The 25,840-nt window shown below is 32.2% G+C and overlaps 1 protein-coding gene across 1 annotated transcript; it reads left to right on the forward strand.

The window, feature by feature from the left end:
- Positions 1–10,510: 10,510 nt before the first annotated feature.
- On the forward strand, positions 10,511–13,874 carry LOC134684941 (uncharacterized). Its single transcript, XM_063544261.1, has 4 exons — positions 10,511–10,872; positions 11,199–11,272; positions 12,156–12,277; positions 12,807–13,874. Exons 1-4 carry the CDS (start codon positions 10,511–10,513, stop codon positions 13,872–13,874), a joined length of 1,626 nt encoding a protein of 541 aa, XP_063400331.1.
- Positions 13,875–25,840: the final 11,966 nt, after the last annotated feature.

Genomic DNA, 25,840 nt, shown 5'->3' on the forward strand with positions numbered 1-25,840 from the left:
GCAAAAGCTAAATAAGATAGAGAGAAACAAAACAGACTTCAATGATCAGCAAAATAAGATAAAAAAAAAAAAAGAATTTTGTCATTAACTCTATTCTCGTCTACAATGTTGGAGAGTGTCCTTTGTTGAATATGCATATAGACCAAGGTGATCTCGCGCCATTGACTCTTTAGAGCCTCTAGTTGTATGTAATCGATTACTTTATCAAAAGTAATTTCATTACTTTTCGATTTCTGTCAATTACATTTTACAAAATTACAAAAACTTGATAAAGTAAGTTTAACACAAATATGTTGTTCAACGTATATATATGTATAGTGGAAATTTAGAACTTGATAAAAATAGCATTTAAATAATTGTTTTCAAATTTTGAGTTGACAGTTTGTTTTCTTGATTGAAGCTCTTACTGAGGTTCGGAAATATTCCAAAATTATTGAAATTTTGGTTTTCAATATGAGTGAGTGGTGATAAAGTTCTTCAATGACATTGCATGGCTTCTGTCACTTCTCTATATTTTAGCTTATTTTCTCCATATTTTGCAAATGTTTGCATTCATACTGCCTTAACATTTTTACTTAGTGTTTTGTGTTTACTTATTTTTGACAGGTATATTTGAATATATACAGTTCATTACAATGTTAAGAGTTTCCTCTGAGAGAAATATAAAAAAGTAGAATAATTAGCTAGTTCAGTTTATAGTATAATTTATACATGCATGAATTAATCCTTTTTTGGGGGGATAACCTATCTTGATAATCTGATTAGTAAACACAAGAAGTTCGTAGAAAATTTGTTATGCTCTATTCAAAATTATAAACAATATAAAATATTATATTTTTAGTGTCAAAATGGGATACAAGTATCCATTTCTGAACATGAATTTCAATGCATAGCAATTGGTACATTGCCAAAAGGATTATGTGTACTTTTTAACTTGTTATATCATAATATAAGACGAATCAGCTGTTTATCTATTCTAGCTAAAATTTAAACTCTTTTTAAAAATTAAGCTTCTTCATCAATGTAGTACAGAACTTTACATCAGACTCATTTCTTATTTTAATCTATTTCTTGTTTCAAAATAAAAGGTCTTTAAATAATTGACAAGCATTGAAGACAGTAAAATCAATTGTTTCAAAAGCTGGATATACAGTAAAATTTAGTAGGAGATCTGGTTGATCATAATGCAGCTTGAGGCAATAGATACAAATAAGGCATTTGATAAACTCTGAAGTCTTATTAATACATTCTATTTTATCTGTACTATAAAGTGATGAATACATACACATTTTCATTTAAAATATCCATAGGTTATATTTCATCAAACTATTTTACTAAAGTCAAAAGTAATCGAAATGTAATCGAAAAGTAATTAATGATTACATCATAATTTTTCCTGTAATCGATTAGATTATGATTACATATCATCGTAAATGTTTTCTATTACAGATTACTGTCGATTACTGGAAAAAATGTAATCAATTACAATCGATTACGATTACAGATTAAGATTATCCCTTACACAGTGATAAATTACTTTTACATGAACTGAGGTAGTGCAAACATTGCATTTCCTCGCACAATCTTATCCCTTTCCTGTACTGCTGCATTTCTTTATAGGAGGATATTGAAACAAGGCGTACATAATTGTATAGTGGAGTAGAAGAGTTATTTAAAGACCATGAAGGACGAGAACATCTGGTGATTGACAACCAAATATTTGTCAATGCAACAGACAAAACAGATCCGGAGATCGATTTCCTAAAGAAAGCCATCTCAGATCTCACCTTTCAACATCCATGTTGGGGAAAGGAAATGTCCAATGCCTCTGTTCCTCTTGAACTTGAGATTGCTAATTTGGTTGCAAAAGGGAAACAAGTATTGTCATTGAGGAAAGTTGAAGAATTGAATTCCATCAGCAAGGTGTCCGTCTTGTCTAATGAAGAGCTCAGAGATTTTCGACAATTACACCACTCACTTGGGGAGATAGTCTATTTTGATACCCCACAGTTGAGAGGTCATGTGATTATCAGTCCGCTGCTTCTGGTCAAAGTGATGAGATCCTTTGTTACAGGTATTATATGATATAATATCCACTTGTATACTCTCCATGGTCATCAAACACAGCCAGGTTGATATATAACATGTTAATATTCTCTATATCGACGTAGGCTTGATATTGACGAAAAAATTCAAAACAATTCCAAAAACTATCCAAAATAAAGCCTTTCAGTCATAAAATTTCTAGAAAAACACAGACTTAGAAATCAACCAGTTATAATTTATTATACTGGATATGATGTTTGGAACACAAATGTTGAAGGAATACAAACAAAAGTTTTATGACAAAAAGGCATGATATTTACACTTTTTTTCCACAATCACAGAAAAGAACGAAAGAATGTTTAGACAAGCTCACCAGACAATTGCCAAAATGTTCTTCTCTGAAACTACAAAAACAGTTGCAACCAAATGGTATCTCTTTTAAAGTGTGTGTGGTTTGTTTTATTCCTGTAAGTAAATCAATGTGGCTGCCATGGCTAAAAATAGAACATAAGGAATAAATGTGCAAATGGTCTCAATATCTTGAAGTATTATAAATACGGAACATATAACAAGCATGCCAAGGTCAAGCATGTTCAGAATGTTAAGATCTACATACTTCCTGCCTTTATCCTATTTATCAGGTCACTCTTAGAAGGAGTTATTGTCATACGTTGAGGATTTCGGACTTATTATCATGGTTTTGCTTTTTTTCTATGAAAACACTATATAATTTATATAAGTATACAGTGCATATGCCAAAAATAATCAGCAATATAAAATCAACAAAACAGTTAAATGACCAAAACAATTGACAACTTCAATAAAGCAGTTATTTATATGTATTTTGATAACTCTTTAAGTTAACTCTTCAATAATGGAGTTGTTTGTCTTGTAGTAGCATGTTTGCCTTCAGTGGCAGCAACCATGAATTCGAACCCCGGCTTCAGTCAAACCAAATACATGAACATTGATATTTGCTATTTCTCTGCTAAGTACTTATCATTTTGGAGTATGAAATATGACTAGTAGGCTCCGAATCAGAATAATGTCAAGCTAGGTTGACATGTCTTTCTGTTGACTGTAAACTTTTTAATTCAATGTCATAAAAAAAAATACAGTGACTCTAATAAAATTAACCACCCAATTCGAAAATTAAAACAAAACACTTAACTCAAATATCATTGATAATTTACGTAAAAACTATGTACTTTCGTTATCTAAAAGGTTGAATTACAAAAATACCGAATTTCAAGGAAAATTCAAATTGAAAAGTCTTTTATAAAATGGCAAAATAAAAAGCTTAAACACTTCAAAAGAATGGAAAACGACTGTAATATTCCTGACTTGGTACAGCCATTTTCTAATGGAGAAAATGGGGGATTAAACCTGGTTTTATACCTAGCTAAACCTATCACTTGCATAACAGTCGCATAAAATTTCATTATATTGTCAACAATGTCATCTCTGACTATGCGTTTTATATTTCTTGATGATGAATTCATTTTTACCTTTATTGCAATCTGTTATGTTTTCTAATTTGAAAATCTATTTAGTAACATTTTTTCATCCCTTTTTTCAATATTCTGTTGTTCGTTGTCTTCATTGTTAATTGTCATCCGTGAACTTTTACAAAAAATCTTTGGCTCTGAACCTTCTAAGCAAAACTTAATCAAACTTGGTCACATTCATCATAAGGGTATCTAGTTTAAAAACAAGTCTAATGACCTTCGCAGCCAGCCATCCACTATGGTCGACATGGCAAACGAAAGAACTTAGGGGTGAAATCAAATTGTTTGGTTATTGTCATGAATATAATAAAATACGGAAAATCAATTAATCAAAAGGTTGAGATCTACAAAAAGTGGAGCGGCGAATGTTGAAAAGTCGCCTAGTTAACGAGTTTAAATTACCTAAATACCTCATGGAATTTTAATGTCTTAAATAGTCTATCGATTATTCAGCTTCAGAAAAATATTTGTCGTAAATATCAAATGTGGTACAAAATTAATGACGTTAAAAACAGCCTTAACTGACGTTATCCAACTTGCAACGAATACCTCACTGCTGATTCGGTAGACAAATCTCATATTTACTGACAGCTTCTAAAAATAATTTGTTAACAAAATTGGTAAATACAGTTACTCTTGAATCTGATACACTATAAGGACATTTTTAAGTAGTCCTACAAGTACAGCACAATGCATCTGAAAATGGTACAAAATAGCACCGAAAAATCATCGTTTTTTACCTAGCATTATTTGCACGTGCAGAATATGTGTGTTTTAAAGGGACAACAGTAAATCCGCCGTATAATTCTTCAATCGACCCGATTTACTTTTTTACGCTAATTCGTAAGAAGATAAATATTTGGCTAAATGTCTGCTTTTTATCAGGATTTCGAGTCCTGATACTTTTCACACATAAACCGACACTGTTGTAGGTTCTAATTACAGACCCTTATTAGGCGATTAAGCAAAGTGTAATAAAATATTCACAAGTAAGCAGAATTTGAAATCAGTATCACGTTCTTCGGTTGAAAAGGTAGCATCAGATACAAAGCCCTATTATCAAATTATTTGCTGTCTGAAAATAATGGTCATCCTCTCAATACACCAAAGTGTATTTTTTGCAAGAAACTATCTCATTTAAAGGTGAAAACATAACATACCATTGTATCTGTTGACAGATCTAAAAGATGCTGCTGTTAGAGCATGCGACGCTAAAATGATTTATCAATTAGAGCAAGATAATTTGCTTGAAATAATGCAGTTTATAATGAGGCATGTTTAAACACAAACTTGACATATGGACAGAAATCCACTAATACATCTACGTATGATTTGAAAGAGAAGTTGAAACTATAGACAGAGACCTATTCGTGACAAAAAGTCTCTTGTTATGTCATCAATTTTGACAATGTACCAGTCTTTTTTACCAGATAAAATTAATATTTCCTCTAACCTCAAGGTTAAACTTGAGAACATTATAGGGCTGCTATAGTGTTCTCTGCTCAATAAGGACAAGGTTAATCTAGCATTGTATTTGCTAGCAATATTTCTATTGGAGACGCTGTTAAGGCCGCATAAAACGTCAATACATAATTCGTATTAGAAGCTTGAAGGATAACAGACGATTAATACCAGTTCCTGCCATTGTTTCGTCTTTTAACATTGTTGTCACCGGTATTCTGCCGTTCGTTCATGCTTTGAGTGGGTGTGATTCCACTTCAAGTCTTTTTTGGCATCGGTAAAAAGTCAGTATTCAACATCCTCAGAACGAAACAGAGCCGCTCCATTAATCTTGTAGCTTTAACCCAGGATGATATTGATAGTGCTTTACTTGCTGCTAGGTGTTTTTTAATGCTTTATACGACTCGAAATACGAATTTAAGAAATCGCACAACAATTTAAATTGCTGTGACATCAATTGACTATAAATAAAGATAAAAGTCGTACAAAGCTTCCGCCATGTGAATCAGTAGTTTAATAGCACGTTAATAGCACGTCCTTGTTTGTTTGGTGTCCATGGTGTTATCAGTTTCTATGCTGTGTTTTGTTAACTAGCTTGTTTTTTTGTCCTCCCTTTTTTCCATGGTGTTTTCTTCTCCGACTTTATCAAATGCTGAAAACACATCAAACGTATGGATAACAACTGGCATATATATTCATGATATTCAGGACTGTGTACAGGCATTTTGTGCTGTAGAAAATTGTGGATAGACCTGGTTTTGAAGCTAGTTAAACCTCTCATGCACTTGAATGACAGTCGCATTAAATTCCTTTAAATTAGCAACCATGTGTGAAGAAAATAAACTGACATAATAGATATAGATGTCAAAAATAGGGGAACAGCAGCCAACATTTTGTTATAATTTTAATCACTTTAAAAAAAAACAAGTACGTCAACAAAGAAAAAAATAACTTAATAAAAGGGGGACGAAAGACACAAGAGGGACAGTCAAACTCATAGATTGAAAACAAACTGACAACGCCATGTCCAAAAATAAAAAAACAAACAGACAAACAATAGTACAGAAGAGACAATATAGAAAACTAAAGACTAAGCAACACGAACCCCACCAAAATATTGGGATGATCTCAGGTGATCTGGAAGGGTTAGCAGATCCTGCTCCTTATGTGGCATCTGTGGTGTTGCTTTTGTTATTACAAATCCAGTAAATAGTATAATTCGGTAGGTCACATTCTTGAAAAGGGAAGGGTATTGTAGTTAGGAAATAAGGAACATATCCGATTTCATCTGTGAAACGGTTATTCCATAAAGAACACCATAACATGTATTTAAGATGATAAAACAAAATTCATACCTATGTATCATTGTGTATTAATTGTGAAGTTGATTCGGAATATTGATCAACAAGGGCTTGGTAATTTTCGATGAACTTTTGCACAAAAAAAGACACGACATTCTTTGACATAACCTTGGTTCATCAACTTCATGTGCAGACACTTACGACGTTTTACTAAGTCTGAGTAGCAGATGTAAACTTTTAAAACTGAATGAGTTGGAAATGTATATCCTATATTCTGACGAGGTTGGTATATTGCTACATTGTACTAAAATGGGGGAAATGGATAATTTCAAATTTAAAATTGTCTCGTTTGTCATAGATTATTTTACTGGGATCATCAACCGCTTATGTCAAATTCGAGGTTTAGGTCTAAAAGTGAGACAGAGGAAGCCGTATCCGTGTTTCTTTAATTTCTAGTTCTAGATGATATATCAATCATGTTAATGGAACCCAATCACAAAGGTTGGAATTGTTGAATTGAAAGAACATCACCAATATAATGTGAAATTAAATGATCTAGCTGGCATCTTTTATTTTCTTTTTATGGAAAGTGTCTGAACGAACTTCGTGTCATATGAAAATAAGAAGAGGTCAGCAAGGAGAGGGACACAGTTCTATCCTAAAGGAAAACCGACAATTTGAAAAAGTTTACCTCCAAATTCAACAAATATGTTGTCAATATGAAACTCCAGCTTACTGATCATTTGTTCCTCTAAGAAGCCTATTTTACCTTTTTGTTCATTATAAAAAAAATATGCCATTTGATATACGAAGGTATTATATAAACTTAAAGTATGCTTCCTTTTTGTCGAGCATTCGACTTTAGTCTAAAAAGCGAGACATAGCGATCCTACATTCCGTCGTCGGCGTCGGCAACGTTCACAAATATTCACTCTGTGGTTAAAGTTTTTGAAATTTTAATAACTTTCTTAAACTATCCTGGATTTCTACCAAACTTGGACATAAGCTTGTTTATGATCATAAGATAGTATCAAGAAGGAATCAGGTCACGAATTCAATGGGTAGAAGAAGGGGAAAAAAATACTAAATTCTTTTTAGGCTTAGAAAAAGCTAGACAAACAAGAAAAACTATAACTGCACTAAGAGATAAAGAAGGAGTGATACAAACTGACTCATCCAAAATTTTACAATTAGAGACAGAATTCTATAAAGATATTTATAAAAGTACAAATCCAGATATAAAATCTATAAATGATTATATTAATGATACAAATATTGATCATAAATTAACAACACAAGAGAGTGATATTATGGAAGGAAAATTAACTATAGATGAATGTACAGATGCACTATTTTAGATGAAATTGAACAAAGCGCCTGGAATTGATGGTTTAAGCGTAGAATTTTATAGAACATTTTGGGAAGAATTAAAAGAATTCATTGTATCCACATTTAATTTTTCATATAAAAAAGGGGAGTTAACAACTTCTCAGAAATTAGGAGTTATCTCTCTTATCCATAAAAAAAATGATCCACTGAGTTTAGATAACTATAGACCAATTACTTTATTAAATATTGATACAAAATTAATAGCATATTCATTAGCTCAGCGCATTAAAAATGTCTTACCAAAAATTATCCATGAAGATCAAAATGGGTATGTTAAAAATAGATATATAGGTTATAATATTAGACAGATCCAGGATATAATTGATTATGCAGAAAAATTTAATATAGAAGGAGCATTATTATTTTTAGACTTTTCAAAAGCATTCGACTCTTTAGAATGGGATTTTATGTTCTCAGCATTAAAAAAATTTGGCTTTCAAGATTCTATGCTCAAATGGATAAAAAAAGGGTATACAGATATTAAAAGCTCAGTGATCAATAATGGGTGGATATCTGAACCCCTCAACATTTTTCGAGGGATTAGACAAGGATGTCCGTGCAGTGCTTTAATTTTCGTTATTGCTGTCGAGATATTAGCATGTAGAATAAGACAAGACAATAATATTAAAGGATTTGAAATCAAAATAGATGGGAAAACACATTCTTTAAAAATCAGTCAACTTGCAGATGACACCACACTTTTTTTTAAAAACGAAACAAGAAATATCAAAAGTATTAAACATGATTGAAATTTTTGGCACTTTGTCAGGGCTTAAATTAAACAGATCAAAAACAGAAGGAGTTTGGTTAGGAAAACACAAACATTGCAAAGAAAAATATGAAAATATCAACTTTACAAACAAACCAGTGAAATGTTTAGGAATTTTTTTCGGTTGTTACAAAAATGAATGCCAAAAACTAAATGCAGAAAACCAAATAGAAAAGTCTGAAAAGATCATAAAAAATTGGGAGAAAAGACATTTAACAATGATTGGTAAAATAACAGTTATCAAATCATTGATCATACCAAACATTACCTTTTTAGCGTCTGTTTCACATATTGAAAAAGAATATATTGTTAAATTTAAAAAAATTATCTATAATTTTTTATGGAAAAGCAAAAGAGAAAAGGTTAAACGCACAGTACTAAGTTTTTGTGAACTAGATGGGGGTTTAAAAATGATTAACATAGATAAATATATAGAATCTATCAAAATTGGGTGGATCAAAAGGTTAATTAATGGAGATTTAAAAAATTGGAAAATTATTCCACTTTTTTATTTTAATAAGTTTGGAAAAGATTTCCTTATCTTTCACATGAATATTGATAACACTGACTCTATTCCAGAGTTAAAGGAGCTGCCAAAATTTTATTTCAACATTGTAAAAGCATGGATAAATAATAAAAAAGTACAACAGCCAAAAAACTTTAGATCTATACGTCAAGAAGTTATTTGGGGAAATCGTTTCTTAAAGATAAAAAATAAATGCCTTTTATTCCAAAACTGGATAAATAGTAATTTTATCTTTATTAATGACATCATTGATGAAAATTGTAATATAGAAGAAAATTTTATTTTACAAAAGCTTAAAATAAAAAGTAACTGGATGTCAGAATTTTACCAATTAAAGAAAGCTATTCCAAGATAATGGTTAAAGATTTTAAAACAGGAAAACTCAAAGAAAACTAAAGTAAAAACGCCCTATGCAATACATATTATTGATAATTGCAATAAAAAAGAAAAATTAGAAAATGTAGATACCAGAAAAATTTATAATATATTAATTGAGAATGAAATTGAAATACCTGTTGGTTTTTATAAATGGAAGACAAAGCTTAACCTTGTATACATTAAGAGTCTTTCATGTAATATGTTAAAGTTTGTTCATTATTTTTTAAAAGATAATAAATACAAAGTGTTCCGTTGGAAATTGCTACATTTTATTTTACCTTGTAAAGTTTTATTGAAAAAGTGGAAGATATGCGATATTTCAAATTGTCATTATTGCAACAACACAGAGGATTATGATCACATGTTTCTAACATGTCACTATCTTGATAATTTCTGGAGAAAAGTAAAAAACACTCTTAGAAAAACTGAATATTAATAATAATATTCTAACATTAAAAAATTTAGTTTGGGGTTATAAAATAAATGATGAACAATACTATGAAATTAATTATTTGATTACAATTATAATGTTTTGTATATACATGATATACAAGGCAAACTATATGTCTGAACAGAAAACAAAATCTTTAGATGTATATACTGTATTTAAAACAGAATTCATGTACAGCTACAAAATGCAGGCAACTAGTAAACATACTAAGAATAAATGTCTACTTAATAAAGTTGTCAAATTGTTGTAATAATTTTTATGTTTGCAAATGTATAATCTAGCAAAAAATAAGAATAGAAAAAGATAAATAATTTAAAATGTCCAGATCAGGAACTGATTTCGAGAAATAATTTCACCTTTCACCGATAAGCGTGGAGATAACGGTATTGCACTCCACTTTTTTTTTATCGTTAAAAAATTGGAAACAAATTAATTACTTTCTATTTTAATCAGAATCGATACACATATATTGTAATATTTGTTTATACATACCTGTGAATACGTAAGATTCAGATTATCCGTTCCGTATTTGAGGTTACCGTTAGTCTCGCCCTAGTGATAACGTTTACTGCGAGATTTTGCGTTATTATAGGCATGTTTTGTGTCAAAGCACATGTATATAATGTACGTCATGTAAAATTATTATGATAGTTTTTGAGCGGTAAAGCTTCGAAAAGAAGCATGGTGAATTTTCACTGCATAGCGGAGGGTTGCTCCAACGATTCACGAAAGAAACATAATGCTGTAAAGTATCCTGATATGATTTTAAATGGATGTATCGTCGACTTTCATGTACTTCCTTCAGTCATAAAGAATCCTAAACTAAGGCAGCTCTGGTTGTCTCAGATAAGAAGGGAAGGGTTTAATCCCGATCCAAATTGTCACTGGCATGCACTTTGCTCCCGTCATTTTATTGAAGGAAGACCTACGAAGGAAAATGCAGTCCCAACGCTAGTTGCCTACAACAACTACAAAACTGGAACACCAAGAGACACCAAGAACAGTACTTTACGTCCAATTGAACAATTAATATTGACAACACAGTAAGTAACAAACAGTTGAAATTAGTGTCCTCTTTCTTTTTCATTCTTCAATATATTTTTGTCTTGTTTACCTATTATGATGAAACAGTAAAAGAAAATTGTGTGTGTGTTAGGGGGGGGGGGGGTACATGTAGATGTTAGTCCCTTTTATCTGTTTAAAAGAGGCGGAAATTACCCCTCTTATGTCCACGAGGCTCCAAGATAATAAGCTTTGACAACTTAAAAAATGGTTTTCATGTTCACGAACAGTGTTTTTTAAATATTGGACTGTATGCACATGAAGATATATTTATTTTTTAATATACATGTATATATATATTTTACAGACCATCAAACATTGTTACAGTTTCACAACTGCCAAAAGTACCAAGAAAAAAGAATAACATACCAGATATTCCAGGTAATTTTAAGTAAAACTAAAAAAAATTGATGTTATGACTGAATAGTCAGTGTGCCACCATGGTACTGTTGTAAATCAGAGGGAACTACTTGTAATTGAACCAAGGAACATAGGGGTCAGTCTATTGTATGACTGCATGTTCTGATAGGCATATATATATATATAAAGTGCATGGACGGTTTTCATAATTTAATTTAACAATAATAATTGTGATTAATCAGTCAATGACGACATAAAATCAATTAGTAAACAATGCTAAAATAACAATTATAATATTATTCTAATTAAAATACAAATATAAAAGTCATATATTAAATTTAAAACAATTTATCTTCACAATTTCAAGATAAAATAATTGCCAATATTATTTTATCACAAAATAAACTTAACTTCAAAAACAAAATTTAAAAAGTATTTTGAAAAGATAGATACGAGTCTCAGATTAATTTTGTCTGCACACTACATGTACACCATCAACTGGCATACTGGTGGACAGTCGTTAAAGGTCCAGTAGAAAAGATATGTGTTCTGAGAGTTATGGCTCTTAAGTATTATGTATTACATTGCATATGTTCTTTCGTGCACACCTTATATTTATATATATTATATATCTCTTGTAAAATTCTTATATTGGTGTAAAATTGTGTATATATGTATCCTATTTATAAGCTGTATTGCTTTCGGAATAAAGTATTATTATTAAACATATGGTTCTAGTTCCCATTTATAAAATGATTAACTACATTTTTGTACTACAACTTTCTAAATTACATGCACATTTTGTACGTTTAATTCTTTAAAATCGACCAGTCTATGATCCTGACTGATGTACATTGTAGTCAAATAATTCTAATTTAAATGGTACATATTTACTTACTTTCAGTAATTTCATACATTGAAAAGCCAAGTTTGGACCACACTTATTGCACTAGCACTAAAGTTAGTGAAGATGTCTCCATTGAGGAAAAATGTGCGATATTAATTGAAAATAGCAACGCTTTAGAGGTACGAAATTAATTGGGATTTTATTTGATATTGAAAATTCCTCCATTGGATATAAGAGTCAAAAGCCATGAAAAAGACATTTTTTAATCTTATGAACTATAGAAATAATATGTATTTCAATCAAAAAATGATTTGTTTTAATTTATTAGATGGCAGTTCATACATCAACAATAATATAATGTAAGAAGCAATGTGCTTTTATATTCAAATTAATACATCAATATTTAATATGATCTATTCAAACATTTTACTAAATATATATTTACTTTTAAAATTTGTAATCCAACATGAACATGTTGAAATATAGTATTACATGTAAATGGTTTTTTTTAAGTCATTTTACCATATAACTCTATTTCATTCTGAACATGCATGAAATATTTGCCACTGAAATTGAATGTTAAGCAACCAAAAATCAATCAATCTTTTATTGTTACCAACTTGACTTAAGTAAACAAAAAATACAAAAACAATTTCATAAATTGTTTGCCTTGATTTATATATTTATAATTATTACTTTTTTTCACAGCAAAAATGTCAAAGATATGAGACAGATAATAACCAGCTACAGAAGCAAGTTAAATTGCTACAAGTTGAACTTCATGCTACCAAAGAGGAAAATAAAGTTTTAAATGAGAAGTTTAATAATACAGATGAACTGCTTAAGGACAAACTTGTTGAAAAGTTGACTAAATCAAATAGTAATATTAAATGTTTTCTTGGACTGCCAAGTATTTCAATGCTTTTTGGAATTTTTAAATTATTAGAAGGACATGCTTCAAAAATGAAATACTGGATGGGTCCCGACTCAAGTGACGGTAAAAGATGGCAAGTAAATAATAAGAAAAAACCTGGTGCTTTAAGGAAGTTGACTTTTTTTGAAGAGTTTGTTATAACTCTTTTGAGATTGAGGCTAGGACTAAACACATATGTGTTGTCTCTTTTGTTTGGTGTTTCACAGTCAACAATTAGCAGGGTTTTCACGACTTGGATATCTTTAATGGCACAATGTTTAGGACCACTTATTAAATGGCCATCTAAAGAAAAGATTAAAAAACACATGCCTCTATCATTTCGTAGAAAATATCCTAACACTCGTGTAATCATCGATGCTACTGAATTTTATGTGCAGAGACCAAGAAACCCAACAGCACAGTCAAAAACGTGGTCAAATTACAAGTCAAAGAACACTTTTAAAACGCTTGTAGGTATAACACCAAATGGAGCTTTTTCGTTTATATCTGACTTATGGACTGGTAACATTTCTGATAGGAGCATTACTGAAAGAAGTGGATTCATTGATCTGATTGAAAAGGGGGATCATGTAATGGCTGACAGAGGTTTTTTAATCAAAGACTTATTATTATCAAAAGGTGCCACCTTAAATATGCCACCATTTACCAGACCATGTAAACATGGAAAAGGACGATGTCTTACGGCAAAGGAGATTAAGGAATCAAAATCCATAGCCTCTTTGAGAATACATGTAGAAAGATCAATCCAGAGACTGAAATCTTATAAATTCTTAAGTGGTGTTATGCCAATAAATTCACTTTCTGTCAGGCTCTTAAGGTTGCAGGATTTTTTTGTAACCTGATGAAACCATTAGTTCAAAAGTTATAAAACGTGTTTTGTTTTATAAATCATTGGAAATTTATTTGACATATATATTAATTAAAGGAGCAATGATTGGCAATTTTTTTTTCCAGTGTTTCTTTTTTTCTTTTATGATTCATGTTAATACTACAAATTATATTCCTTGATTAAAAAAAAATCAACAGCTTAATAAGAGAATTATTCTGTTCTAAAATTTTCTTTCAAAAACTGATAAGTAGTGGAAATATGGCTTTATCGTGTATTGTCAAAACTAACAGATGTACACGTCTAGGCACAACAGTAGGTTATCTCCCATTTGAAAGAGTTGTCTTTTATAAATTTAGAAGAATAGAGACTATTTAGCATATATCATAAGTTGTCTTAAAATAAAAGATGATATTTATTATGTTTAATATTGTTTATTTTAATTTCATAAATTAAAAACCTACCTGACATATGTCCGTTAGGATTTCTTTCTCTCGTTGGTATTTAACTCGCTCCCCATCGGAAGTTAAAAACTAGTACTCAGGTGTACTGTTATGACTTCCGGTCCAGGTAAACGAGATCAGTTTTCTTTCTCGGCGCTTGAAAGACGGTCGTGTTTTTCAGCGTGGTATAAAAACTTTTGTAAACTGTAGTTATAATGAATAGCGACAGTACTAGTGAACACGTGGATGAACCACGAGATGAGAGCAGTGTTAATGGCGCGGGAACCGCCATTGGCATTAGAAAAACCAGTTCTTCAAGTTCAAAGACGAAGAAAAAGCGGAGAAGCAGATATGACATTCTTGAAGAGAAAATGAACAGTAAGTTGGACAATGTTAATGATAAATTTGATACTTTAATAACATTGTTTCAAGCCAAGAATTGTGCCGAAAATGGCGACAAAAATTCTGAGGCAAAAGGTTTGTCACAAAGACAACCTGAAAGTCGTGAGCGTGAGCAAACACAAAGTTTGCGCCGGGAATTGTCAGAAAATGAAAATTCTGATGACAATGTTTCAATCAGACCAAGAGACGATGAAATATTAGGTGAAAGTGACAATGAGTGGGACACAAAGTCCTCTGATGAAGAACACTTGTCCGTAGAGACAAAAAAGTGTTTGTTTGATCTCTTTGGGGATGATGCCTTGACAAAAAAGTCTGAAAAGAAAATGGGCATTGAAATTGACGAGGCACAAAAGCAGGTTTTGTTAAATAGTTGGAGAGCTGAACATCCTAATTTAGTCTCTGCTTTTGCTGAAGAAAGCAAAGATGAGTTTCCAGTACATGAAGATACTGAAAATTTTTTACTGGTTCCTACTATTGATGATTTGATAAGTAGATGTTTGATTAAAAAACATGGCAAGAAAGCTTCAGTTACAAAAGGTGGTAAATGTTTATTCAGTCAACCTAGTAAAATGATTGAAAAAATAGCTTACAGAGGTCAACAAGCTGCCTACATGGGTATTGTTATGCATATGTACATGCAACAAGGTTTGGGTGCGCTAATGCAAACTTTACAGTCAGACAATGTAGATTCAGATAAAGCAATACAACAGGTTAGAGATGTATTTGCCATGTCCACTAAAAGCTTAGATCAAGTGGGGCGTACAGGTACTTTTCATCACATTGTACGAAGGCAAGTAGCTATGACTGATACAGGTTTATATGAAATTGATGAGGCTAGAGACTTGTCTGATTTACCATTATCAGCAGATGGTGTGTTTGGATCTGACTTTGAAAAATTTCTCAAGACTCGTAAAGAGAAAAATAAAGCTCTGGACGACTTACTACCAGAAATTAGTGTGAAAAAATCCTATTTGGGTAAGAGAAAGACTGTGTCTTCTTCAGAAGCCTCTGGTTCTAAGAAACCTTTTGTGGTAAAGGACAAAACAGAGTCATCAGATCGTTCTGGTTATTCAAATAAGCCAAATTTTAATAGTAGACAGTTTGATAAAAAAGTTGGGCATAGTGAGACTAAAAATGAAGTTCCACATTTTCGGATCCCTAAGTTTAAAAGAGGGGCTAGTAATAGTAGAGGAGGAAAATTCTCAGGATACTCTAGATGACAAGGTGAGAAAAGTGAAGTTTCCGAAGATACACATACCGGTCGGGGGGCGGTTAACACATTTTTTACAAGAATGGGAGCAGATAACTCAGGATCAGTGGGTTCTGTCAATAATCAAAGACGGTTACAAACTGGAGTTTCTGCAAAAACCTCCTTTTCAGGGAATAAAAAAGACAGTAGTCAGTACAAAAAATTTGGATATTTTAAATTTAGAAATAAATTCTCTTTTGGAAAAAGGGGCTATAGAAAAAGTACCAGTCAAGGAACGAATGACCGGTTTTTTACAGTACATTATTCCTAGTTCCAAAAAAGAATGGACAAATGAGACCGGTTATAAATTTGAAACCACTAAATCAGTATCTTCGGAAGCAACACTTCAAAATGGACACAATTTCAAAGGTGTTAAACTTAGTAAAACAAGGAGATTGGGCAATAAGTCTGGACTTAAAAGACGCTTATTTTCATATAAAAGTATTCAAAAATCACAGGAAATACCTCAGATTTTCTGTTCAAGGTCAAGTTTACCAGTTCAAAGCCCTTTGTTTTGGCCCAACATCATCACCACGAGTTTTTACGAAGGTGGTGTCAGTAGTTGCAGCCCATTTAAGAAAACAAAACATACGTCTAGCAGTATATCTAGACGATTGGATGTGTGTCAATCAGTTTCAGCAAAAACTTGTAATAGATCGAGAAATAGTGTTGAATCTCCTTGTTCGACTAGGCTTTTTAATCAATCACGAAAAGTCCAGTTTCATACCAAATCAAACAATCACTTATTTGGGAGCGGTGTTCAAGTTCGATCAAGGTTTAGTATTACCAACTCAGGACAGGATACAGAGTCTATTTTTATCAGTACAAAAAGTAATGAATGGCATGGTAACAGCCAGACATTACATGGAAGTATTGGGGAAAATGGCATCTTGTCTAGAGTTGATTCCGAATGCCAGGTTATTTATGAGGCCTGTCCAATTACATTTACTTCGAAATTGGACCCCATCAAAAATGAGTTTAGATTTTCAAATTCAATGTACTCCAAACCTTAAAGTTCATTTGAAATGGTGGTTGTCTTTAGCAAACATTATGCAGGGAAGATCTTTAAAACAAAATCAGACCTCAGTTACAATCACGACGGATGCCTCCAAGTCGGGTTGGGGGGGGGGGGGGGGGGGGGGTCACATGAACAATCTAACAGCTCAGGGTCTTTGGACAGAGGAGCAAAAACTGTTACATATAAACAATCTAGAATTGGAAGCAGTTTTTCTGACTGTGAAGAAATTTCAGAAATTTTTGAAAAACAAATTAGTTTTGATTCGGTCAGACAATGTTACGGTAGTACAATACATAAACAAGCAAGGAGGGACTCGGTCACTTCAGCTATGTCAAAGGACTTGGGATTTATGGATGTTTGCCCTAGAAAACAAAATTTATCTGAAAGCAGCACACATTGCGGGAGTAAACAATGTGTTAGCAGATCAATTGAGTCGGATAAAAATTCAGGCAACAGAGTGGGAATTAGACCATTCAGTTGTGCATCAAATTTTTCAAAATTGGGGGCATCCAACAATCGATCTTTTTGCGACAAACGAAAACAAAAAAGCAGTTGTGTTTTGCTCATGGATGAATCACCCACAAGCATTAGCAGTGGATGCTCTATCCATAGAATGGAACAACATGTTTGCCTTTGCATTTCCCCCCCTTGCACTAATTCCAAAAATTTTACAGCACATGCAAACATTTCAGTGCGAGATAAAACTGATAGCTCCACATTGGCCAAGACAACATTGGTATCCCCAGTTGTTACAACTACTAGTAGCTTGTCCTCTAAAACTTCCACTAGTAGAAAATCTGCTGGTTCAGGGCAAGAGAAAAGTGGCACATCCGAACCCAGAAGTGTTTCAGTTAACTGCATGGCTACTATCGACCAGCAGCTCAAAACAAAAGGTTTTTCTGAAAACGCTAGGAAACTCCTGTCAGCATCTTGGCGGGCAGGTACTCAAAAGGATTACAAAGCTAAATTTAGAAAATACAATAGCTGGTGTTCTGAACGGGATATCGATCCCTATACAGCTTCTTTAGAAAATTGTGCAAATTTTTTAACACATTTATTTGACAAAGGTTTACAGTATAGGACAATTGCAGGTTACAGGTCTATGCTGTCTTCAGTATTATCTCCTATTGAAAAAATCCCTGTTGGTCAACACCCTTACATTATAAGATTACTGAAAGGGGTTTTTAATACGAGACCGCCTAAACGAAAACTTGTACCCGAGTGGGATTTACCTTTAGTCTTAGACTTACTAAAGAAAGAACCTTATGAACCAATGAAAAAAGCTAGTTTGAAATATATAACTTGGAAAAAAAATTTCTTATTGCAATTACTACTTTTAGAAGATGTGGGGATTTGAAATCTTTGAGAATTGGTGAAGGTTCAGTTAATGTTCAGAAAAAAGGGGTAATTTTTTTTACGTCATGGTTTGTCAAAACAAGATAGAATTTCTCATCAAAGTCCAACTATTTTTGTTCCAGCTTTTGAGAACAACAGATTACTAGATCCTAAGAGGGCTTTGACACATTATTTGAGGAATACAGAGGATTTAAGAGACAAGAATGGCAAAGATGAACTGAAATTGTTTTTAACTGTAAATAAACCACATAGACCAGTGTCTTCACAAACTATTTCAAGCTGGTTAGTTAAGGTGATTAGACATGCATATAAGAAACAGAAGAAAGATATTCCTCAAGTGAGAGGACATTCTACTAGATCAATTGGACCTTCCTGGGCTCTTTTCAAAGGAGCAAAAATGAAAGACATTTTAGATAGTGCAGATTGGAGTCAAGCCAACACTTTTGTGAATTTTTACTTGAAAGATGTACAGGTGGATTTTTTAAACATTTGAATACTTTCCCGACGAGTTTGGTGGAGAGAATGTTTTAGTTGTGTGTGTAAATATTAACAGTGGTATATATTTTAACTGTATATAGAAAATACTTACAACATGAAGTTGTGGGAAACATTTTTATAAAAAATGCAGAAAAATATTTAAAAAAATCATAAAACTTTAAAAACTACAAAAAGATGTTTGTACATATATATATAAAATGAACTGATGTGAAGAAGAGGAAAATGATTCCTAAAGATCTATAGAGGCAAACTTCTATTTATCCACATCCAGAAAGGGATTGCTTTGGAATCAGAGATAATCCTAACGGACATATGTCAGGTAGGTTTTTAATTTATGAAATTAAAATTCAAAAATTTGTAAACAAGTTAAAATTTTATGAATAAATTATACCTACCTGACATATGTCAGACCACCCTACCTCCCCGTAAATGAGAAGTTTGATACGAGGTGTCTTTCAAGCGCCGAGTGAAAACTGATCTCGTTTACCTGGACCGGAAGTCATAACAGTACACCTGAGTACTAGTTTTTAACTTCCGGTGGGGAGCGAGTTAAATACAAACGAGAGAAAGAAATCCTAACGGACATATGTCAGGTAGGTATAATTTATTCATAAAATTTTAACTTGTTTACAAATTTTTGAATTTTAGTTATGTTTAATCAAATTAAATTATATAACCAAACTTTATCACTGTTTTATTTCGTGAATTGTAATGAACTTCAAACAAAGTATTCAACTGATACAAAATGTACATGTGGAATTCTAACGTCTATACTAGCAGAATTTTTGGTAGAACATATGAACTGTAGAATGATGAAAGTTTTGGTAAAACATTATACCAAAATTGTTCATCAAATGGTATTCGCTCATGATGTACACCTTTAAAAGTAAATAATACAAAATCACACCATTTTCTTTTAGTAACTGCAAGCTGACATTGAATTTGACAGTAATACGGAGATGTGTCATTTCTCTTCATAAGTGGAGTATCATTTTCTATGTGAAAGTTTGTTTTGTCTAAACAAGCAGTATTGATTGGAGTTTCTTCTGAAAATTAAAACGGACATTTTATTTCCAAACAACCTTGTCCACAGCATTTACAGTCTAGTAAACCATCAGGAGAGCAACCTAAGTAAGGACTGTTGTTGTCAATTACAAACCCAGATAATTTACATTCTAAACTATCATGCAAGTTTTTTTTGTCATGAAGATAAGACTTTCTAGCAACATGTTCAAATTTTTGTCCATGTCTTAAAGCAGGCAAGTCTGAATTAACACTGTTAGCAAGACCTAAAATGAGTTTGACTAGATGGCCATCAGGGTTTCTTCCTGTAAAATGAAGACAACTATATAAAATTGAAGCTGTTATTCTGCCATGTCTCTGATAAAACCACAAATCACTATCACTCTGACTGATGGTCTTTTCGAATATATCAGTGAAATAATTATCAGGGATATTTCTATGTATGTGCTCAATAAAAGATTCAAGTGAATCATCTGATGAATCATCATTATCAAATTGTGTTGTTAGATCTAGTATGTTGACAGGCAGGCACTCAAAATTATACTCCGAACCAGAGCTATCTGACAGAACATATGCTGCACATGCTGGTAAGTTTTCTGATTTTATTAACCGAAGCATTTCTTTTTCTATAGCATGTGGTGACATGTTATGACAAGATGGCCTATAATGGTCACTTGTTGGTTTGATTGGTGGTTGTCCTGTAGGCTCACTCCTTAGGTCTAAAGAGGTTATTTTTACTGGAGCTGATGTTCTGACTGGGTTAACCCATTTAGCAGCCTTGTCAGTAACAGAAATAACCGATATATCGGACAAATCCTGACAAAATCTTTGCATCCCGAACAGGAGTGCTGCCACGTGCTTACATGTTCCATCACCACTGTAAAATAATTATATACACTGAAGTATTCATTTTTTAGAAGTGCTCGAGGGAAATTTAAACATTAAAAAAAAAACAATGTTTCCCTAAATTTAAAAAATAAAAACAAAAAGTTGCTTGAAAAAAAAATCTTTTGTCTCTGAAAAATCAACATTGACTATCCACGCGTGTTTGCATATCTTTTTTGAAGGTGATAATTCTGAGGAAAAAAACTAGAAATTAATTTTATGTGCCCTTTAATTTTACAGTTAATTTGGAGTAAACTGATAATGTGGCATTCCATGTAGGTTAAAAATCAAAAACAGATGACATAATAAAAATACACATTTTTTTGGCATTTCTTGATGGGATTATTCATCTTTTTTAATCTTTATTTTATTTTTCTCGCTCATTATTTCATTTTTATTTGAAAAAGATAAATGGCTAATCAGAATTATACAATTACTTGTACTTGATAACCGTATTCTTGATATTATTATTCTTTTCTGTTATCAGCATACTTTTTAACCAATCTATTCATTATTTTCTTGTGTTATTCTTTATATTTTAACACCCCATTATTCTCCATTCTGTAAACCCTATCGGCACCCACACCCTCGGACTCGGATTATTCAGGTAAGAACTTACGCCACACATGTACATTCTGCTGAATGTATTGACCCATCAAATAGGACCACTATCCAAACTTCGTACGGGTCAGCAGACTGTCTCTCTTCTGGTACACATGCTTCTTTTACATAATGTATATCGCTGTGAAATTTTGACTGCCTAACATCACGGATATGTCCATTAGAATGAAGACGGTAACTGTTGTCATTTTTATAGACTTTCAAACGTTCATTTGTCCAGTTACAAATGTTTTTTAAATAATGATTAACATCAAACGCTTCAATTATTGGAATTGTATTTAAATCATCAGACCAATCAATAACAGTCTTGGGATGCGGCAACTCAACACCATCTACAGTTCGCCGTATTTTATTTGCGAATATGTAATTATCGGGTTCAAAGGCGGGAATCTTTTGTAATTCCGCTTCTTCAGCTAGTTCAACTAATTTACTCTTTTTATAACCCGTTGTTTTAACACCTCTGTTTTTCAAGAACTGTTTGATTTCCGGGACGTTTTTATTCTTAAAATCAGAGTCCATTGTCGTCAATGTAAACAAATAGTTGCCCCGACGTCACACGACTTACGTACCTTCATGTACAAAAGAGTTCTTGACGTTCGGTAATCTGAATCTTACGTATTGCTTATATTAATCATAAATCATTATTAAAACTGGTATTTCCAAACCAGGAAGAGATATCAATTCAATAATAGGAAACCGATAACGGCAAGTGTGAATTATTTCCGGAAACTTTTTACTTCTAAACAAACTAGATATACATATTGATAAACTAGAATTTCATATATAATTATTTATTTTACGGTTGAAAATGAATTATATACACTATAGTCTAGATAAATTGTACTTAATCATTGTTACACAGAGAGAAATGATATTAAAATGCAGGTACTCTTCACTAGGAGGCTGGACTAGTGGAGTCAATTGTTAACAGCAAGCAATATATTGTTGACCAAAAAAAAAAAAAAAAAAAAAAAGAAGGAAATTTTGTAAAAAAATAAATCCATTTTTTCCGTATTTTACTTTTAAATGGACTTAGATTTTCTGCCAGGAAACAGCACATTCACTCTGTGTTTAAACTTTTTTAAATTTTAATAACTTTCTCATACTATTTTGGATTTGTACCAAACTTGGACAGAATCTTGTTTATGATCAAATACTAGTATCTAGTAGGAAATTTGTTTTATTCCAGTTAACATTACATTCAGTCTGCAGTTAATGTTTTTAAACATTTATTAGATTCATAAACTATCCTGGATTTTTACCAAACTTGGAAAGAATATTCTTACAATCAAAAGATAGTATAAAGAGGAATATTTTAGTAGATGTTGTTGTGTCCTGTTAAATTGTTATACGATGATGACTGATGTTCCCATATTTTGACTATTTTATTGATTGTGACTGTTTATTTAACGCATCATGTAAATGTAACGGAATTTGATGAGACTATTATTAAAGTGAGAGGGTTAGCGCTATAGAACCAGGTTTAATCCACCATTTTCTACATTTGAAAATGCCTGTACCAAGTCAGGAATATGACAGTTCTTGTCCATTCGTTTTTGATGCGTTTTGTTTTTTGTTTTTTGATTTTGCCATGTGATTATGGACTTTCCAAATTGATTTTCCTCTGAGTTCAGTATTTTTGTGATTTTACTTTTTATTAATTTATTTCCTCATTTTTGTTGAACCTGCAATTAACAGAAAAAAGTAGACGAGACACTGGGTTCCGCGGAACCCTTGCAAATTTTTACGTTTAATTCAATTAGTGGATTATTACTTACACATCATTTTTCCTTTTTCTTCATGGGAAATGGTGGTATACAGGTTTGAAAAAAATCAAAAGTTTTGATGGAACTAAACTATGATATTTGAGATGAATCAAGTAAGAATGTTATTCAATTCCAATGCAAGACGGGAGACAAATATCAAATGATCATTGGAATAAGTATCAGTTGTCATAGATGTTCAGTTGTATAATATTATAATTTCAGTGGTTTATTTAAAATATTTCAGGTTATTCCGGGCATTTTTACATAACAGTCATTACGAAGGTTACAGTACTTTTTATTTATTTATTTCAGATAGAATCAAAGATAATGCAGACAGACTCATACAGGATATACAAACCAGCCAGATTTTAGATCACACGATGACCCAATTAGTGATATCAGTAGATGACATGCATGAACGACATGCTGGACAAGATGATCAGAATAAAGCATTGCTTGATATTGTTATTAAAAGGGGAGAACCCGCTTACAGTGTGTTTGTTGTTGGATTACTTATTTATGGATACGAAGACATCGCTAATGATTTGAAATGTGATTCACACGAAATCAGTCCTAGTCCAACATCAGCATCTGCTGATACTGAAGGTAGGTATGACTGAAGGGTTTATTATAAACACAAGCAAAGAAGGTTGTATACTGAATACTTATTAAATCTTGTTACATATTCATTCAAAATAGACATACTGTATTTACATTACCTTAGCCGTATTTGGCACAACTTTTTTTGAATTTTGGGTCCTCAATGCTCTTCAATAAAATTAACGGTACCAATTTTCTTGCACCAGATGCGCATTTCGACAATACATGTCTCTTCAGTGATGCTCGTGGACAAAATATTTGAAATCCAAAGCTTATATAAAAGATGAAGAGCTATAATCCGAAAGGTCCAAAAAGTATAGCCAAATCAGTGAAAGAAATCAGAGCTTTGCATGAGGGAGATACATTCCCTAATTTATAATAATTTCTATCATTTTGTAACAGCAAATTTTGATAACACAAAACATCTGTATTTTCATGCCAGTACCGAAGTACTGGCTACTGGGCTGGTGATACCCTCGGGAACTAATAGTCCACCAGCAGAGGCATCGACCCAGTGGTAGTAATAAAATTAACGGTACCAATTTTCTTGCACCAGATGCGCATTTCGACAATACATGTCTCTTCAGTGATGCTCGTGGCCAAAATATTTGAAATCCAAAGCTTATATAAAAGATGAAGAGCTATAATCCAAAAGGTTTAAAAAAAGTATAGGCAAATCAAAGTAAGGAATCAGACCTTTGCATGAGGGAGATACATTCCTTAATTAATAATAATTTCTATCATTTTGTAACAGCAAATTTTAATAACACAAAAAATCCGTATTTTCATGCCAGTACCGAACTTTGTACTTGTTTGGCTTTACAACTATTTCGATCTGAGCGTCACTGATGAGTCATTTGTAGACGAAACACGCGTCTGGCATATTAAATTATAATCCTGGTACCTTTGATAACTATTTACACCACTGGTTCGATGCCACTGCTGGTGGACGTTACATATTTTGGCCACGAGCATCACTGAAGAGACATGTTTTGTCGAAATGCGCGTCTGGTGCAGAAAAATTGGTACCGTGAATGTTATTATTCGTCCCCGAATGTATAACCAGCCCAGTAGTCAGCACTTCGGTGTTGACATGAATATCGTTTATATTGTCATTTTTATACGACCGCAAAAATTGAAAATGTTTGAGTCGTATATTGGTATCACGTTGGCGTTGTCGTCGTCGTCCGCAGACATTTAGTTTTAGTACTCTAACTTTAATGAAAGTAAAATAGAAATCTATGAAATTTAAACACAAGGTTTATGACCACAAAAGGAAGGTTGGAATTGATTTTGGGTGTTTTGGTCCCAACAGTTTAGGAATAAGGGACAAAAAAGGGCCCAAATAAGCATTTTTCTTGGTTTTCCCACAATAACTTTAGAATAAGTAAACAGAAATCTATGAAATTTTAACATCAGGTCTATGACCACAAAAGGCAGGTTGGGATAGATTTTGGGAGTTTAAGTCCAAACAGTTCAGGAATAAGGGGCCAAAAAGGGCCCAAAATAAGCATTTTTCTTTGTTTTTGCACAACAACTTTAGTATAAGTTAATAGAAATGTATGAAATTTTAACACAAGGTTTATGACCACAAAAGGAAGGTTTGGATTGATTTTGGGAGATTTGGTCCCTACGAATTAAGGTCCAAAAGGGTCCAAAATTGAACTTTGTTTGATTTCATAAAAAAATTGAACTATTGGGGTTCTTTGATATACCGAATCTAACCATGTATTTGGATTCTTAATTTTTTGGTCCCATTTTCAAATTGGTCTACATTAAGGTCCAAAATTAAATTTAGTTTGATTTTAACAAAAATTGAATTGTTGGGGTTCTTTGATATGCTGAATCTAAACATGTACTTAGTTTTTTATTATGGACCCAGTTTTCAAGTTGGTCCAAATTGGGGTCCAAATTAAACTTTGTTTGATTTCAACAAAAATTAAATATATGGGGTTCTTCAATATGCTGAATCTAACTATGTTTTAGATTTTTAATATTTAGGACCGGTTATCAAATTGGTCCACATTGAGGTCTAAAGGGTCCAAAATTGAACTTTTTTTTATTTCATCAAAAATTGAATTCTTGGGGTTCTTTGGTATGATGAATCTTACCATGTATTTA

Source organism: Mytilus trossulus, chromosome 9, assembly GCF_036588685.1.
Source record: "Mytilus trossulus isolate FHL-02 chromosome 9, PNRI_Mtr1.1.1.hap1, whole genome shotgun sequence".
Taxonomy (NCBI): Eukaryota; Metazoa; Mollusca; class Bivalvia; order Mytilida; family Mytilidae; genus Mytilus; species Mytilus trossulus.

What these genes read in the sequence shown, in the direction of transcription:
- LOC134684941 (XM_063544261.1), top strand. Translation starts at nt 10,511, where the DNA reads ATGGTGAATTTTCACTGCATAGCGGAGGGTTGCTCCAACGATTCACGA. An exon ending in TAACATACCAGATATTCCAG is followed by an intron (nt 11,273 to 12,155) that starts GTAATTTTAAGT and finishes ACTTACTTTCAG; the next exon opens with TAATTTCATACATTGAAAAG. An exon ending in AAAATAGCAACGCTTTAGAG is followed by an intron (nt 12,278 to 12,806) that starts GTACGAAATTAA and finishes TTTTTTTCACAG; the next exon opens with CAAAAATGTCAAAGATATGA.